The 18,306-nt window shown below is 39.5% G+C and overlaps 1 protein-coding gene across 1 annotated transcript in view; it reads right to left on the bottom strand.

The window, feature by feature from the left end:
• Nucleotides 1-18,306, bottom strand: part of nbas (NBAS subunit of NRZ tethering complex) — a 184,714-nt gene that overhangs the window by 51,644 nt on the left and 114,764 nt on the right. Inside the window, exons 45-49 of the mRNA XM_085373435.1 lie at nt 14,592-14,932; nt 12,418-12,642; nt 6,642-6,844; nt 2,696-2,785; nt 655-838 (exon numbers count right to left, since the gene is read on the bottom strand). Of these exons, the coding sequence (XP_085229561.1) occupies nt 655-838; nt 2,696-2,785; nt 6,642-6,844; nt 12,418-12,642; nt 14,592-14,932 (1,043 nt within the window). The remainder of the gene's footprint in view (nt 1-654; nt 839-2,695; nt 2,786-6,641; nt 6,845-12,417; nt 12,643-14,591; nt 14,933-18,306) is intronic.

The following is an 18,306-nucleotide window of genomic DNA, read 5'->3' as shown; positions in this document are numbered from 1 at the left end:
ACACTTTATTTTACACTAAATGTGACATCCTGTTTTGTTTTTGTTTTTTGTTTTTTAAAAAAAGAGAGAAAACAAAGTTGTGTCAAATGTAATTAAAAATATAATTTAATGATTTGCAAAATGCAAAATGTTGTCTAGAAGAGCATTGCTGAAATGAGCAAGACAGTTTTCTGGACGACAGTGTATTGCTCCAAAACTTGGATATGAAGCTGTGCAAGTTATCCATGCCATGTGCCCACTGAAAACGACTCCCTGTGGTCTTTAGGTTGGAGACTGTGGATTTTTCCAACTGTCTGAGTCCATCATAAACGAGAATAATCCCAGAGATGTTATATTCAAGTTTTTTTGTATGATCACAACCATTTAATACTATTTTTTGATGGTGCTATTAAAATTAACACATTCGTTTTTGTATGTCTTCACACTAATGATTCTCTTCTCTTTCCATTTTCCTTTTTATCTTCTCTGCTTCTATTTTCTTTTGTACAAGCATGGACAACAGGAAATTCAGACCTCTCTACCCATCTGTAGATAGTTTTCCATGTGCTTCTGTAGAGCACTTTGTTTGTCAAGTAAAGTATATTTCTCACTTTGTTAGCATGAGGGTTAAATCTTCATAACTTCAAACACGTGTGAGAGCATCAGTAACATTACCTCTCTGTCCCTGAGAACAGCCTGAGTCCTGTAAAGAAGCAGAAGACGAACGTCACTGTCTCCGAGGCTGAAGTTACTCTCCAGAATTTGCAGCACGTCGATGCGAGGCCGAACGGGCAGAGATGCGTCACCGCAGAATGGACGCAGCCAAGCCAGGAGGTCATCTGAAGTGACGGTACTGTCACTGCAGAAGGATTTGAGAGGGAGGTTGACAGCAGGCAAAGTGAGGTACAGATAAAGAGACAGAGATTGAGAGACAAGGTGTAGAGTTCACACTAAGATGTCTAAATGTTACCAAGTAGTTTACTTGTTTCATTCAAGAAACAAGAAATTGCCTGTTAGACAGTTTGCACAAAGATTTGAGGACGTTAAACTGAGCTGTAGGAAACTGAGTATGTTATTCTGTTGGTTTTTTTTACAAACTAAATGATTCAACTATAGCTACAGTTACGTTGTGTCAAAGTTGTCAAATTTACATAAATCTTCGATCGCTAGCAATGTGACTCTGAAGTCCTGTATCTGTGTAAGTTTTCTCCCCAACAAACACAACAATGTCGACGAAATGTTTTGCACCGTCAAAGACACCTGCGGTAGCACCCAAAAGGCAGAGGACGATGCTAACCGTCGCACAAAAAGTTGGACTTCTGGACATGCTAAAGGAAGATAGAAGTTACCGTATTTTTCGGACCATAAGGCACGTCGCATTATGAAGCACATTAAGCGAAACAAAACAGTCAGATACGTCAAATTTTACTCAACTCATTCTTCTTGCTTCCCCTACTTCCGTACCATTGATTCATTAATGTTGAATTCTCTCGCAGCTGCTCTATTCCCATGTTTTGGACCTGAAAACAGGGTTTGATCTTTGGTTTCATTCTATAATACAGACTTATTTTTCTACGAAGGTTTGAACTTTGAGGGTCTTTAAACAAGAGAGAAAAGTGTGAAAATGTTCATACCTGTCTGAGAAAAATGTATAAAGTGTATAGTGAGGGGTTTTACAGCCTTAAAACATCTATAATAATTGTAAAAAAAATAAAGTTGACTACTTCGCGGATTTCACCTATCACATGTAATGAAATGCGCTATATAAATAAAATTACCATTACTACTGAGATGACTTAACAGTAAAATGGGAAATTTTAACAATATATCTCAATTCTTCCACTTTACATGATGTAAACGCTTGTGTAGTAATAAGGACATTTTCAAAACAATTAAGAACTTTATCATTAATTAAGAAAAACAGCAAATGTCTGTGAATTCAAAGGTTCCTCCAATGGTGTAGTGGTTAACACTTTTGCTTGGCAAGCGGAGGTTTCCAGCCGGAAATTCACTTTGGGTTTGGGTCAGGAAGGGAATCTGGGAAAAAAAGAGTTTGCTATAGTGGGTAGCTCCATATGTTTATCTTTGGTTATTACATTGAATAGAATACCAACAATAAAAACAAATAGTTTAGGTTATCTGTTACGTACTCTAGCATGTAACCGGCTATATGTTATGTCTTTGTCAGTAAGAAGTTAAAAGTCTACTATTTATGCCATTCTTCTTTGAAATATCACATTTTCCAAAGTAATGCAGTGGGCATGACTGCACTATAATGCATTAATTTAAGGTTCTTTTGTCACAGATCCCTTGTTTTCATGTGCCTTGTTTGTCTTTTTGTCATGAAAAAGCTGACCAGGGTGCAATAGATGCTGTCAAAATTTTTTCGTCATCAAAAAGAGCTACAAGACAGGCTGCCAGGTGCCTTTTGTCAGTTTATCTTCATTTATTTATCAGATATTTAACTGATATTTAACACTCAGCAGGTGTTAATTTCAGCCCCCGAATAGAACTGAAAAGATGCAGAGTGCAAAGAGAGGGTGACAAAAGCTGAAGAAAATCTTTAAGGCTTAGTTGATTTACATAAAACTCAAAATACAAGCGATTAAGTGCTGTGACATTGGCTGTGTGAGGACAGTTTAGTTTAGGGACTACAAAGGAAATCAGAGAATGGGTCACTGTAAGTATGTTGTATGAGATGACAGATGTAACCTACCCACTCTGCACACTGTTGTGCACAGCAGTCACCATGGCCTCCAGGACCCTGAGGGGTTGTGGGTAATTTGTCAGGGCGCATGGGTCTCCACTGAAAAACAAACCACATCACCACGATCATCTTACATAATCAGCTAATTAAGATAAGATTTTCAAATTAGCACAATGTCAAGGGACAGCAACTTAAAAAAAAAAAAAATCAAAGGCTTCCTTCTCAGGGACGGTGTTAGTTAAAAATGTGTCTGGCGGCAATTAAATGTTTGAAGGTAGTGAACCTTAATTATTTCAAGTCTTACAGACAAGATGAAACAGAAAAAAAAAAACATTAATAGCCATCTCCAATGTGACAAGCTCATCGAGCCCGGTGGAAATTTACAAGAACACGTTAATTTTAATAATTTAAAGATGATAAAAAGAGGCGTAATGAGATGAGGTTTAAATCCACATAATAGTAGGTAAGCTTAAGAAGGTACATCATTAGTGCATTTGTAGAGTGGCTCTGGGTGCTGCTGTATGTGTGTGTGTGCACCATATGTTCACAGGCCATTTTTCACAACGAAAGAAAGAAACAAAGGGGGAGGGAAAAAAGGTGATTTCCCCCGACTCACTTCCACTTTTCTGCTGGAATTGTATCCATACACATACACAAATAAACGTATGCCCCGGCCAATACATATAACTGCCTACACAATATACACACACACACACGCGCGCTTTATACGCACACAACATACAGATGATCTGGGCAAGAAGTGGAAAGATGACGCAGCATTTTCTTTATTGGGTTTCACTACTTACATTTTGAATTTAAACACACACAAACAAAGCAGTTATGACAGATACAAAAGACGGCTATTAGTGTGAGGCTCAGGGATGCCTGCTGTACCAGACTCAAGGCTTTGAGAGAGCCAAAAACAAGACCGCCTCATTCATAACTGCCAAACACAATGCTTCAAGAAAGCCCCGAAACTACGGAAACGCACGCTCGCAGCCACACGCAGTCGACGCATAAAGGGATATTCATAATGTAAGAACACGGAGTGACGTGTTCAAGGTAAAGAAAACCCCCAGAGAATAAATAGGACTCTCTCTGTGTGCAGTCTTGCACCTGACACACACACCCAGACTCTGTGTGTGTGTGTGTGTGTGTGTGTGTGTGTGTGTGTGTGTGTGTGTGTATATGGGAGCAGAGTGAGATCTGGAGGGGAACAGCTGTATCAGGCTGCATTAATTATAAAAAAGATAATGAATCAGAGAAAAGGGAAGAACATGTGCACGCAATAAAGTGTGTATGTGTTCATTAGGGATAATGACCTCCAAGTCTATACAAATACAAATGTGTGTGTGAGTGCCTGTGCGTGTGTGTGTGTGTCTGCAGATTCAGGTGCCATTTATCTGAAGCATGCACCATTGAGCAGCTATAAAAAAAGCTGGAAATGAGGCAGGATTATAATCACAGCGGGTGATACTCATTTATCAAGCCAATCAGATGGCCTGATGATATCTGGTTTTGTCAGTAAAACCCTGCTCGCTGGTCTGCCTGTCTGAGCAAAAAGCAAAATCATTTAAAAAATCATCTTCCAGTATGTTAAATCAAAACAACTCTCTATAATGGGTTTTAGCTCACTTCTTCTCAAGAAACTAAGTAACAAACATATACATGTATTCGTTGGATGTTATACAATGTTATACAAAGTGTTTACCGCGGCCCTTACATCTAGCACATCTGCAGACACATCTTGGTGAATCATCTCTGCCTTCCTTTTGAATTCTGGGAGCAGGAAAACACCAATAAAAGACTGTGAGCCCAACTCCCACAGGCAGCTACTGCAGATTCAGTTCAACACTTCAGGCATTTGTTTTGACAGTGTTCTTCCCACCAACATGCTCAGCCCAAAGTGGACAGATATATATACAGTATATTTTCAGATAACAACCAACAAAGATCAGGTCGTATCAGCAGGTGGCGCACAGTATGTTCAAAAGCCTGCTTTTGAGCTGAATGTAGACACTTCGCTTTGTCTGGATAGTTATAAAAATACATTAATTTTTCCATACAATCTGCACTGACAGATAATGAAAGGGTTACGTGTAGATGATAATGTTGTTTGGCAAGGCGCAACAGCGAATGTGAAAAAAAGATTAAATTAGCACAAAAGGGAGCCACACGTAGCAACCTGACATCTTAAATTTTCCTATTCCTTTATTCTGCTTGTCACAGCTGGTGGTATGTTTGATAGCACACAGCACACATGATTACTGTACAACTGTAATTTTTCAACACTGTCCTAATATTAACAATTTTCTGAACAACTTGGGACTAACAGGGGGTCTAGCATTGTGCAACACAAGCTATGATTTACAGCCACAAAAATAATCACTAGCTTCAGACATCAGGCGGAGAATTAAGATATTTTTTTGACTTGAATTGAAGCTTGAGATGTATACATTGTTTATTTATTTTTGCTATTTTAGCTAGGCTGCAGTAAAGAATTTGATTGCAGTGTGTAGCGGTTTGATCTCTTTGTACAGGTTTCTGTATGTGATCCTTTTGGCTCTCGGAGGAGGCGGACACACTTTTTCTCCTCTCCCTTATCTTCCCTGCTTAGTTCTACTCTCTCACAGTCTGTTTCTAAAACCTAAAGAGAATTATGGATTTGATCAACTGGTCTCTGAATGCTATTGACACCCTTTTCTCAAAAAAAAAAAAAAAAAAAAAAAAAAAAAAAAAAATCCACACACACACTTATATATAGTGGAGAAATGGTCACAATTGGCAGCCAATGCAGCCAACTGTGGATGCTGGTGCTTCTAAACCCCTGCCTTTGAAGGTCTTAGCACTCTGCATTTATAAAGAGACTACAGAATGAGCTCCCTTACAGCATGGTAAAAGTGAAATGGCAGAGTGCAGTCCAGAGCATTCAGCTGAAGGCAACTTTTCAGGTTTTTTATGTGTGTGTGTTTTTTCTACTGAAAAAGAGCTTTAGCTAAAAATGTTTTAAGAGGAGAACCAGAGTTACCAACGTTTGGATGTCTTGAGATGGAGAATCTCTGAAAGCTGTGGTTTTGTTTTTGTTTTTTTATGAATCCCAGATTACAAGTTTTCCCCTGCTTTCAGCTTTAAACTAAGCTGCTCACCTCATGATTACAGTTTCATAGCTCATCCACCTTTTGGGAAAAAAGTGAGTAGCGCTTTATATTACAGTTCCATAAAAACAGTAATATTTATGTGTTAATAGAGTTAATAATTAAGATTATTACATTGTTACATTATTATTACATTATTACACCAACTGCCAAAACCTCTGCTTTTACTGAGGCGCTCACAAATTTGATCAGCATCACCTGACTGCTATTTACCATCCTAACTTCTCTGAAAACAGTAAAGATGTACTTAATATTTCACAGGACTGCTTAGAGTCCTGTGAAAGCTTCCTTCCTTCACATGACTGTAGGCTGAAATAAAAAAAAAATCAAACCAGAAAAAAAAAAAAGATTATTACATTGTTGCACTAGTCATTTTGCCTCATTGGTCCTTTTAAATGTCTACATTACTACCATTTGTGGTCTCTTATTACATTAGTAATAACAAGCTGCTACTTGGTTGTTAATTTGGTAATTGCATATTGCATTTACTTAGTTAATGCCTCTTTATTAACAAACTGCTTATCAAACATTAATCCATTATTAACATGTTATTACCAAGCCATTACAGAAAGTGCTGTTTTTCTCAAAATTATGCATATTTCAAGATTCAAGATTCTCTGTCATTGTGCATGTTGGGGCATTGTTGGGAAGTTACTAAAAGAAGATTAACTAACATTTGGCAGTGCATATCTTTGCAAACTATCTCAGTATGTACATAGGTATTGTCAGCACTTGACACCTCAGAGTTTTTTTGCATATACTGTAGAACATCAAGAACCTTGACATCGAAAATAAAATACCTGAGTGCAGCAACTACTCTCTCCACAGCATCGTGAAGGACACTTTTGAGAGACAGGTCTAAGGATCCAACAGTGACGCGCAGAAGCTCTCCAATCTGCTCCAGGGGCTGTCCATCAGTTGCCATAGTGACTGCTAACTCGCAGACTTTTGACCTCTCAGAACGGGACAAATCATAAAGTTGACTGTAGGCCCACAGCTGCTCCTAGAACAGGAACAAAACATGGAAAAAAGTAGCGAAACACAATGATGTTAAAAATAATGATTAAAGACTGAGGTAGTAGACTTAATCTCAACGTACAAGATCACAGTCTTTTTAGGGGCCATAAAATATTAAGACATTAGAGACAAACTAATATTAATGAGATGACAGAAAGAGTTCTTAAGGGGAGAAAAGGCACTGTGAAAAAAGTGCACAAAATTGTCAGAGATCAAGGACACGTGTGTCGTAGGGAGTACAAAATGTATTTAGTTAGGTTCACAATCATAACCTCTTTTGAAAAACAGAATGTAATAATTTGCAAATTTAAAGCTGTGCAGAGTGCATTGATGACCCATCCAGGAGGTTACAAAAGAACCCAGAACAACTGCAGCCCTAACTTAAGGTCAGAGTTCATGACTCTTCAATAAGAAAGAGACTGGGCAAAAACGCATCCATGGGAGAATTTCAAGACGAAAACTACTGCTGACCGAAAAGAACAGAAAGGCTCGTCTCACAATTACCAAAGAAAAACACATCTATATGAAAATATTCTGTGGACTGATGAGTGGGAGGTTTGAGTCCCGTTACATCTAAAAGTAATACAGCAATTCATTAAAAAAAAATAAAAAATAAAATAAAATCAACCCACCAGTCCAACATGGTGGCGATAGTGTTGCCAAGGGTGGCGCAACCACTTATTAGGTTTAGGAGTTAATTATTTTTTTCACATACAGTAGGCCAAAGTAGGTTTGGATAACCTTTTTCCTTAATAAATGAAAAATTTAAAACTGCATTTTGCATTTAATCAGGTATCTGAGTCTAATATTAAAGCTTAAGTGTGACAAATATGCAAATAAACTAAGACATCAGAAAGAGGACAAATGCTTTTCCTGGCACTGTACATTACCATTTACTCTTCTGTGTCACATGCAGACATTTTCAATGTGTGAGTGTCATTATCAGGCTTTTGGCTCTATTAATGCATGGTCACATGCCTCTGGTTATTACATTTTACACCCCTATCTGACTTTTCAGCTAAACGCTACAAGCATAAATGCCAGAGGATAAGGCTGACAAGGTCTTTGGAGTTGCCAGAAGCTAAAGGTTATTTAATTGCTGATACTTTCCTCCTTTCACACATGGTGTCCAATACGGCTCTGTACTAGCAGTTAGTAAGTGCACCTAATATAAAAAAAAACATGCTTCATGAGTTTCAGCATATTGTTTTTACTACTACTTTAATGACCAAATAAATAACTCCTTCAGAATAAGTTTTGAAAAATAATGCACTTCTAAAGATATCCATATTTTAATTAGTTGTAAGAAAAACATGAACTTAAACACCTCGCTCCAGTTCTCAAAGTATATGCATGAAAGGATTCAGTAATTACTCTATCCCATCTTGATTTGTTTCATTAATCATTGTTGAACCATGGCCACTTTTCACTATTCATTCTATAAACCTTTTTTTTTTTTTTTACATGGCATATAAAGTAAAAGCACTGCATATTGTTTTGGAGGGATGATTACTGGTCATCCCAGTTCAATATTTACACTAATTAATGAGCAAAAACCTTCAATTAAAATGTGTTCCTCATGTGTCCAATTTCAAACAACATTGTAAATACTTTCAGGGTCAGTGACATACAACAAGTCAAGCACTAGAAAAAATTAAGACAGGTCCAGAGAGCAAGAAGGAAACTTCAGCCCAGGCAGCTGCAGAAGTCATAAATGCGGTTCAATTTCATGCATAAAAGATGGATTTGGTGTGCGTTTGCTGCAATGCTGTCATGTTCCCCAGGGAACCTTCCAACATTCAGTCTAATCACAAACCCTTCAGTGCCTGTTGCAGCTGCAGTAGAATTGAGCTCAAGCCATTGAAAGACCCTCCTCCTAAACTAAGGTTGCTTTTTGATACAACCTCTCAGCAGGAAGCTACATTCAGACAGTTCAGTCGCAGTATCAGGAAATGTAATGTCTGCTTTCTGTGTCTTGTGTGTCTTTTCCAAATCCACCATTAAAATACCACTTGGAAATCGTCCAAATCTATAAGCTATTTTAACAGTGAAGGTGTTTGGCACATGTTTAAACAGATTCAACAAGGTGCTGGAAACACTCCTCAGAGATTCTGGCTCACATCGACATGACAGCATCACATATTTTCTGCAGATATGTCAGCTGCACATCAATAATGTGAATCTCCCATTCTATCATGCCCCAAAGGATTGAAATATGGTGTGAACTGCAATCTGGTGTGCATCTGAAATGAACTTATTGTCATGTTCAAGAAACCAGTTTGACATGATTTGGGCTTCTGTGATATGGTGAGTTATCCTACTGGAAGGAGCCATTAGAAGATGGGCTCATTATGGTCGCAAAGGGTTGAACATGAGTCAGCTAATCAGGCTCATTGTGGTGTATAAACGACATTCATATTGTTTACATTAAATTGGACTTCTACTATCCCAATGTTGCTACCTGACAACGTGAGCTTGTGTGAACTGTTGCCCATCTTTAACCGATGACTGTGGGTTCAACGTGTTGTGCATTCAGAGATGCTCTGCATACCTTTGTTCTAACTATCCCTATCAGCTCAAAGCAGTCTGGCAATTCTCCTGTGACCTCTGACATCAACAGTGCATTTTCACCCAAAGAACTGCCGCTCACTGGATTTTCTCTTTTTTGGATCATTATCTGTAAACCCTGGAAATGGTTTTGCAGAATAACCCTAATAGATCAGATGTTTTTGAAATAGACTAGACTGTCTGCCACCAATAATGATGCCATGTGGAAAGTCACTTAGATTACCATTCTTCCTCATTCTGATTTTCAGTTTGAACCTCAGCAGGTCGTCTTGACCCGGTCTTCATACTTAAATGCCCTTAGGTATTGCTCTGTGATTAGCATATTTGCCCTAATGTGCAGTTGAACAGGTGTACCGAACTAATGTGCTGGTAAGTATTCAGGTTACTCAAATACATACATTCCTTATGTTGACATCATATTTATGCTAGGAATATCAAATATGCATGATATTTTCTCTGTATATTCAATTTCAAAGCATAATATCAGCTAAAGCCTGAAGAGTGTCTTGTTGTGTAACATCTCTTTTGTGGATATCCTTTTAGTTTCACGGATGCATTCTGCAGCACTCAGTGCCAAGAGCCAGACCACGAATGCCTGTCAGAAAAAATTAGCACTTTAAGTAAAGCGCCAGTTAGAGGAAATGGACATGATGATGACATGATGAGTGTGTCATGAAACTAAGCTCTCAATTCATTGCTCTCTGTTCCAATCCTTAGCTATGATCACAAGAGAGTTTAAGGACAAAGAAAGTAGCGGGTATGAGGCTCCTCCAAAGAGTAGCAGCTAGGGGAAAAAAGGGCATGTAATAGGGATTCCCATTTCACCTGGAGGATACGGGGGACGCTGGTAGGATAATGGAGATCTTAGCCACTCTGTATATCATTGTGCAGCCTCAGTGTGTGGATGAAAAATAAGGCTATTGTTAATTTTGTTAATATTATATACTACTCTAAAGTGTAATTATCAAGGACATGGTTTTCATAGCCCACAGTATGTGATTCACCACATCAAAAGGAATATGGAACATAGAAAGGAATAGCCCTGCTGCTGCAGAGACAAATCACACGATCTGTTGTTATTATTTTCTTTGCTGTTTTTCTCACAATTGCACGAGTTAATAGTTTAAAAATCACTATTTACAATATCAAGAACATGCCATTTGATGTCCTTATTGTAGGTCAAGGCCTCTGTGTTAGATTCTTTGTGTTAGAAAGGTTTAACAATATTTCTAGCAGCTGGTCACGTACACTTGATAAACGACCACAGTATAGCCAAACAGAGCCTACAGAGCTTCTTGTATCTATCTCTCCCTACCTATCTGCCCCTTTCTGGTTCTTATATCCATTATTTTAATACATCTCCAAGGATACAATTACATCCTCCACCAAAAAAAGGAAAGTTATACATAGAGGATGCAGTGTTTGTGTGTGTGCTTGTGTATGTGTGTGTGCGCCCATGTATGCATCAGTGACTCTGCCCTAAAGCTCTGCCTGGTAATTCTTGTGTCTTCCACTCTATTATGGAGGGTATGTGCTTTTAAACACAGTTAAAACTGGGACAAAATATTATTAACTTGCACAGTGTGGGGGTCAGAAATCACCAGTTTTCAATGATATCTTGTCGCATAGCAACACTTAGCTCGCCAAGTTATAATGTCCCCTCCCTCTAGCCCCAGATTCAGACTGTGTATACACACACAGACAGCCACAGCGAGGTGACAGTGGGGTAAGTCAGTGTGACTTTGCTTAATGAGATACAGCATGGTGCTTGTACCGTATATGCGTCCATACGGCAGGGCTCATTTGAAACAGCAGACCACAGATTTACATTAATATACCCTTGACTGGCCTTTCTGAGGCTGGGAAGAGCTTAGCCGAGCAGAACCACCCCCAAAATATACAACACACATACCCACACATAGACACAAGCGTTACAAGTACTGTATATGCAGATGGAAATTAGCCCAAGGCTATAATCTGGCATATTTACATTTGTTAAAATGTTCATTAATATGTATTGCCCCTCTTTCTAAAAAATAAATAAATAAATAAATAAAATATGCAGGCACCATTTGTATGTCCAGCCAAAGGTGACCTTATGAACTGGCAAAGAAGTAAGAAGTGAGAGTCAAATGTCTTCTTCACTTCAGGGCCTATTAAACTTACCGTTCCATAGGCAATTGCATTTGTGTGGGGATTGCATTTCTTCACTGATTTTGCTTCCAAGGAGCCAAAGATACACCGAGCTCAAGGGATGAAACGCTGTTGTGCCTACTAATAACAGACAGCTTAAAAAACTCATTTAAAACTTATTTTTAGACACTTCGTTACTAGCAGCCTGTTGCAGAAACATAATTTGTTCTCATTTCTTTAGCTGAGTCTATGAAAAATGCCAAAGATAACAAAGTTTGACAGGTATAAAATAGGCTTTCTGTTCAAATAAATTACAAGAAAGCTTGTCTGAAAGAGTTCAAGCTGTGTTGAAGAATAAAGGTGGTTGTACCAAATATTGACTTTCAGGCTGTTAGAATGGTACAAACTCTTCTTATATACTGTATTTGCATCAATGGTTGCACATTTCAAGAAATCACTAAACTCATTCCCCCATTTTACCAAAATATAAAGAGATGAGAGGTGGCTCAAGACTTTTGCACAGCACTATGAATGTAAGACTTCTGAATTGACTGAGTTTATACATTATGCAAATTCTTTGTGTTTCTTTGTGTTTCCCATGAAAACAAACTGGGTTTGGCTGGATAATAGTTGTAATTATTTACCACTTAAGTTTGTGGATTAGAATGATTGCACGATACATTGTACTGCGTGCTAAAGAATAATTTTGTCCCCAATTTAATTAACCAGCTGGCAAATATCGCTCTTAAACTTTGTGTGTTCTTTCAATGGATCATTAAAAGCACATTTACACAAAGAGCAAATCTCACTCTCCGAAAAAGAATAAAATGGCTCAAGTGTTTGGCAGATGGGGCTTACCTCCTGGCTGTCTTTGAGTGACAGAATGAAGGGATGACTCAGAGTGTCCAGGTGGGCCTGAGATTGCTGCAGGTGTGCTAGAGCCTCATCAAAAGTCATTCCTGCAGGGTCCGTCCCTTCCTGCTCCCTACTGTCATCACCTCCTCTCTTCCTGTTCTTCTCACCCAGCTGGCGCAGGGCTTTGGTGGCTCGCTTTATCACCTCCAACCTCGCTTGGATGCTCAACTGGACATGAAATGGATGGAAGAAAGAGAATGGGAGAGAGGTGGAAGTTGGGGAGGTGTTGAATTGAGCAAAGAGAGAGGTGCTCAAGTTCTATACTCGTAAATTCATTTAAAATGGACCGAGTTAAAGAGAGGTAGGTACAACCTAATCTATCTGCATTTCAATACTATCAGGAACTTAAGTAGCATGTGCATGTGTATAAGGAGTGTGTGTTTGAGTGAGAGGGATCATAGCTGCCAGCCTGGAGTAATTGATTTTATTCAGACTGAGCAGGTTAACCATTCATGGGGAGAAGAGTGGGCCTCGGGCTACAGGAGGTTTTTATGCTTGCACAGAAACGCACAAACTTAGACCCCGACAAGACACACACACATTCACACTTTCAACATGTGCTACATATACCCCATTTTGAATTTGCAGTAATCTTCACCGAGATCGTCAGAACATTTCTCTGGCAAGTAAGACGCTCATTTAAATTGAGTTTATTTAACAATAATAATAATAATAATAATAATAATAATAATAATAATGGATTGCATTTATATAGCGCTTTTCGGGGCCCTCAAAGTGCTTTTTACAATTCCACTATTAAGTCACTCTCACATTCACACACTGGTGGAGGCAGCTACAGTTGTAGCCACAGCTGCCCTGGGGCACACTGACAGAAACAAGGCTGCCATATCGCGCCATCGGACCCTCTGGCCATCACCAGTAGGTGGCAGTTGAAGTGTCTTGCCCAAGGACACAATGACCGAGACTGTCCGAGCCGGGGCTCGAACCGGCAACCTTCCGGTTACAGCCACGATCGCCCTTTGTTCTGTTTGTATTTGTACAAATGTGTTATGAAGTGTGTATCCTACTGAATCAAATCCAGGTATTCACAGCCAACATCAGTCAGAGTCTCGGGTAAGGTTAGAAAAGAAGTTAGAAGTTGAGTAAGATGGGATGCATCCACCAAAGAGGTTAGCTGAGATCAATAATCTGTTTCCCTTCAGAAAAAAATGTCCAATGGGAAGTTTTGCATGCATTTCAATCCTTGGCCTTGTAGGAAATTAATCAACGATGGCAACGGTGAATCAATTCATCATTGCCACCCAATGGTCAAAAGGTCGAAAACATTCCCAAATGTGAGAAGGGACTCGATTTTCCCTTTGCACGTCCGAGGAGGACAGAAGAAAGAGAAGAGAGGGATGGTAATGGCAGAGGGAGTGGACGGTGTCTTCCTGAGAGGTAATCTGCATGTTAAAGAACACAAAGGGAAAACATTGCCTCCTGGGAATTGGAGTTTAATTGGCTCTGAAGTCAAGAGGGATCAATTAGCTCTCTTGGAGTGGTAGGGAAAGAGAAGGGACACAGGACAAAAATAGAAAAAAAAGGGAAGGTCTGGAGAAGGGTGATGGCAGGGTGCCAGGGCGAAGGAAAAAAAAAGAACAGCAGGCTACTATTGATAAGGTGCACTGAGGCACTTTAAGTCTACTGCAGGACAATTTTTCACAGTCCTGTAATTATGTGGCTGACATTCCTTGTGAAATTTTATAATTTCTTTTATAAATCATGACTGGTATGTGCTTTGAGGCTGCAGAAAGTGGATGGGAACAGAATAATGTATTTGAAATTAGGAGAGGGCTTTTGGCATTCCAGAAATTGGGCCACAGGCATTAGAGAAGACCGGCACAACGATGAGGAGTGAGGAGTGAGGAAAATGACAGTTTGATGTAGTGAGTGAAAATCCCCGCAATCTTCCCTTTAACCAAATACGAATCCTTCCTTTGCGGCAGAAACCAACTACCTTCTGTGCTGCAATTAACCAGAGACTGTCTACCTATCACAGCTCCTACCTGAGAAAGTAATAGAAAATAGAGCCTCTTCTGCTCAAACGACCCCCGCCCCCGTCATAGAATAATTTCTATGAAAAAAATGCCCCTCTGTTTGGTCCAATTAAGGCTTACGTTTTTAGATGCATCAAGAGAGAAGGTGATGTTATCCAGGAAGCGGACAGCGTCGCCAGGGGCCAGCCTGTCCAGGTATTTGGCACAAGTGTCGTAAGCGTGTAGGTAGTCTTGGTCGCTCTGAGGGGGTCTCTTCAGCAGCTGGGGGTCCCCTTTCCAGAACACCTTCTGCAGCCATACTGCGTGGACTGCACTGGCGGACACCGTGGCCCCACCACTGCCGGGCAAAGGCAAACGATTGGCAAGTTTGGAGATGGACAACACATTCTGACTGGTCAGCACTGGTTGAAGAGTGGCCAGTGGATCCGAGGATTCATCCGTGAGCTTCCGATAGTTCAAACCTGCAAGCGTGAAAGACATATTACACGTTTACAACACTTTCACCTTAAAAATGTGTTTGCCTCTTCACTGAAGTCTCGAGCTATATCATCAAAAAAAGAACAAGTATACTTGGATGCTCCTCCCTTGTCCTTGTGTACTGGGATCTTTGACACTCCTTTGTATGTCTCAATTATGCAAGGTTGATGTTGAACACTTACAAAAAGCTGTAGTAGCTTTACATTAGCTTTATGTTTAGCTCAAGGTACTTTAAACATGGCATAACAAAGGTCCTTTTACTGCTACAACATCAAGATCAATAATGGGAATTGTAAAAAGAGTATTTACATATGAACAATAAGCATGTTTATTCTCCACGGCAGAGTATAAAATTGCATTGTGTCAGAAGGGGAACACAATGTACCATTTTTATAGTGTGCATACGGTGCATGCTTCTGTATTACTATTCTTTCTGTTTTCTGTGACAACCAAGCAGACGAGAGATTTGCACAGGACGTTGAATATTCCATCACATGACAGAAAAGCATCAGGAGATGAAAAGCATCTCAGGAAAGAGTAAACAGCGGATGTGAACAACAAGGATCGCGTGTGACCTGCGTGTGAAAGGGGTGCCGGCCGTCTCTGCCTGCATGCAAACATGTACAGTTTGACTGTCAAACTGTCTGCGTGCATCAGATTTACCACTGCAGTACCCCCGGAGTAGGCATTTGTGTGTGTGTGTGTGTATGAGAGAGAGCGAGAGAGCCGGTGGTGTGCTCTTGGTCTCCAGCGCTATCAGACAGACGCATTACTGTAGCAACGCTACATGGCCTGTCTGGGCTTTAAATATTTTAACACGGGTCTGCCTGTGGGGAAGGTTCTGTCAATGCTGCTTGAAATCATTCACACAATCACAAGCATACACGCACACACACAAAACTTTCCAGGTTGAACCCACATACACAAACACACACACACCTTCCAGACAGGCCCAGACAGACATGTAAACCACAAATACTTACATATGTACTCTTTCCCTCCGGCTTCACCTGCCCCACCCACTCCTCATATTGCCTCTCTTTCCCCCTTTCCACTAGAGCCCGCTCAGACGGTCACCTGGTACTGTGTCTGAAAATGTGATGAGCATCACCTGTCTCCAACACATCTGAAAGCCTCTGTAAGTACATCTGGGTGGGCTAGTTTGCATGTGTCTGTTCAGGACTGCAAATGAGTCATTTTGAATGAGCATGTCAGAAGAGTTGGAAAGTGTTGGTAGAAAGTTAGAGGCCCCAGAGACACGGCAACAGCCTGTGTATCAGTTTTGCTGCAGGAAGTGTGAATACGTGGGTTATGTTTCAACAGTATGTGTGTGCATGTGTGTGAATGAGTGAGTGAGAGCGAGACATACAGTACAGAAAGTGTTAGCGTGAAAGTGTTATTGTCACAAAGTCACTATATGCGCTTGTGCATGCATATAAAGTCAATCTGGCTTAGTGTGTATATGCGTGTGCATTAATCTATTAGTACTCATGATGCTGCAACTCCTGGTAGCTTATGTGGTGCAATAAAGCATGGACTTTGGTTCTCCCCATGGCTGAACGGCATTTATGCAACTGTCAGCACCTATGCTGCCTGTTTAAAACTAGTGCATCCATTTTCTTTTATTTTCTGTGTTTTTAAGCTGGTTTAGGGCAACATTAGCAGCTCTATCCATGCTTCCCTGAAATCAAGACGTTATTCTGCATTCTGTATAAAATATTTCTTAAAAACAGAATACTGTGGAAAAGCCTTGAGTCACCTTTCGATTCTTTATATTTTACTAGACAAATGGGAAATAGGGGCCGAAATGTATTGAAATGTGGCAAAATTTATGCAAATATCGTAAATAAGGCTAAAACAGAGTTTGTGCAATTCTCTTGAGCTTGAAAGCCAATATTGGGTAAGACCACCTTTATTAAACACAGCCTGAACTCTTTTAAGTAAGCTTTCTTGTCATTTATGGAAGTAGTCTTTAGGATTAATTCTCCGGGCTTCTTGAAGGACATTCCAAAGACTGCCTTCTTGTGTAATTTGAACCTTCTCTCCCAGTTTCCCTTTCCTAAAGTTGAGTCCACTGAAACCAATTCACTCATCGGACATTACTTTGAAGGTGACATCCGGTCGACATGCAAGGCTCCGGCTACCTAGGTAACCTCTTAATGTACTTACTACCAGTTCATGTTTCAATCAATAGTACTCATGAATCTCATTGGTAGCCGCTTCAGTCACTTGCTTGGAAGTTTATTATCAGGTCCTGTGCTGAGCTCGCCTGCGGTTATTTTGCCTGTGGCCATGTGAAGTCACTCACTGTTATTTATTTTCTATGGTGTCTCATCGTCACGCCACATCTAGCATATGAAACCAGCTGGTTTTTGTGACAGGCTGCTAGTAACAAGTTCTCCAAAATTGAAGATACAATTTAAAATAGGTTCTTTGCCAAGTTTTTCATTATGTGTAGGCACAACCCTGCTTCATCCCTTCAGTTAGGCCTTTTCTGGTTTCATAGGTCAATGTTAAGTGGCTAAACAAATAAAAAGCATTTCTCTGGAAATGCTCATGTACAAGGACTGGGCTTAAAATGAGTGATATAGTAGGCAGTGTCCAAAGTATAAATCTGAAAGACCTTCAGAAAACCTGAAGAACTATTGCTCACAAGCAGTTTAAAAAAAATTACAAGAAAGTCTGGCTAGTGGGGAGAAAAATATAAAAGAAGAAGTACTCTAGGAGCAGAGCGCAAACCTCCACCAAGGCAGAACTACAAAGTTGATAGAAGTTTGTAGTTCAGTAAAAATCAGATAAGGGTAGCAACAGACATTGACTCTGATTATACAAACATTATGTTGGAGTAGGTAATAGATAAGGGGACTTGATTTGTTAATAACAATATTAACTTGAGGGTATTATATAATATTATACTACAGTATATTTCTAACTTCCTCTTGACAATGCTTTAATTCGAATACTTTTAGTTTAAGGTCAACTTGAAAGAAAGGCAGATGTGAAATGTAAAAATACGGTCAAATGTGACATATTTGCATACAAACTATAAGAAATATTAGATATTTAGAATACCAATATAATAGTATCATTCCCTAAATATTGGCATTACAAAAAAGGTATTATAATTTTTACTAGTTTTAATGATAAAAGGCATTTTATGAAGATCTGACCTTATTTGACCTTGAAGAAGAGGCCAGAGGTCCAAATTGACATCAGATTTACAATTTACTTGGTGTACTGACAACATTTACACTATGCTGTCAGTACACCAGTGGCAGTAAGAAACAGTTTTAAATAGCTCTATAAAGTTTCATTATAACCTCCTCAGTGGAGGTAATCAAAAAGGAATTAAGGCTCA

The sequence above is a fragment of the Diplotaxodon limnothrissa genome, linkage group LG15 (genome assembly GCF_057381915.1).
Source record: "Diplotaxodon limnothrissa isolate DT_005_m linkage group LG15, D_limnothrissa_male_GT1.1, whole genome shotgun sequence".
Classification (NCBI taxonomy): Eukaryota; Metazoa; Chordata; class Actinopteri; order Cichliformes; family Cichlidae; genus Diplotaxodon; species Diplotaxodon limnothrissa.
This window is presented reverse-complemented; position numbering and strand designations above follow the sequence as displayed.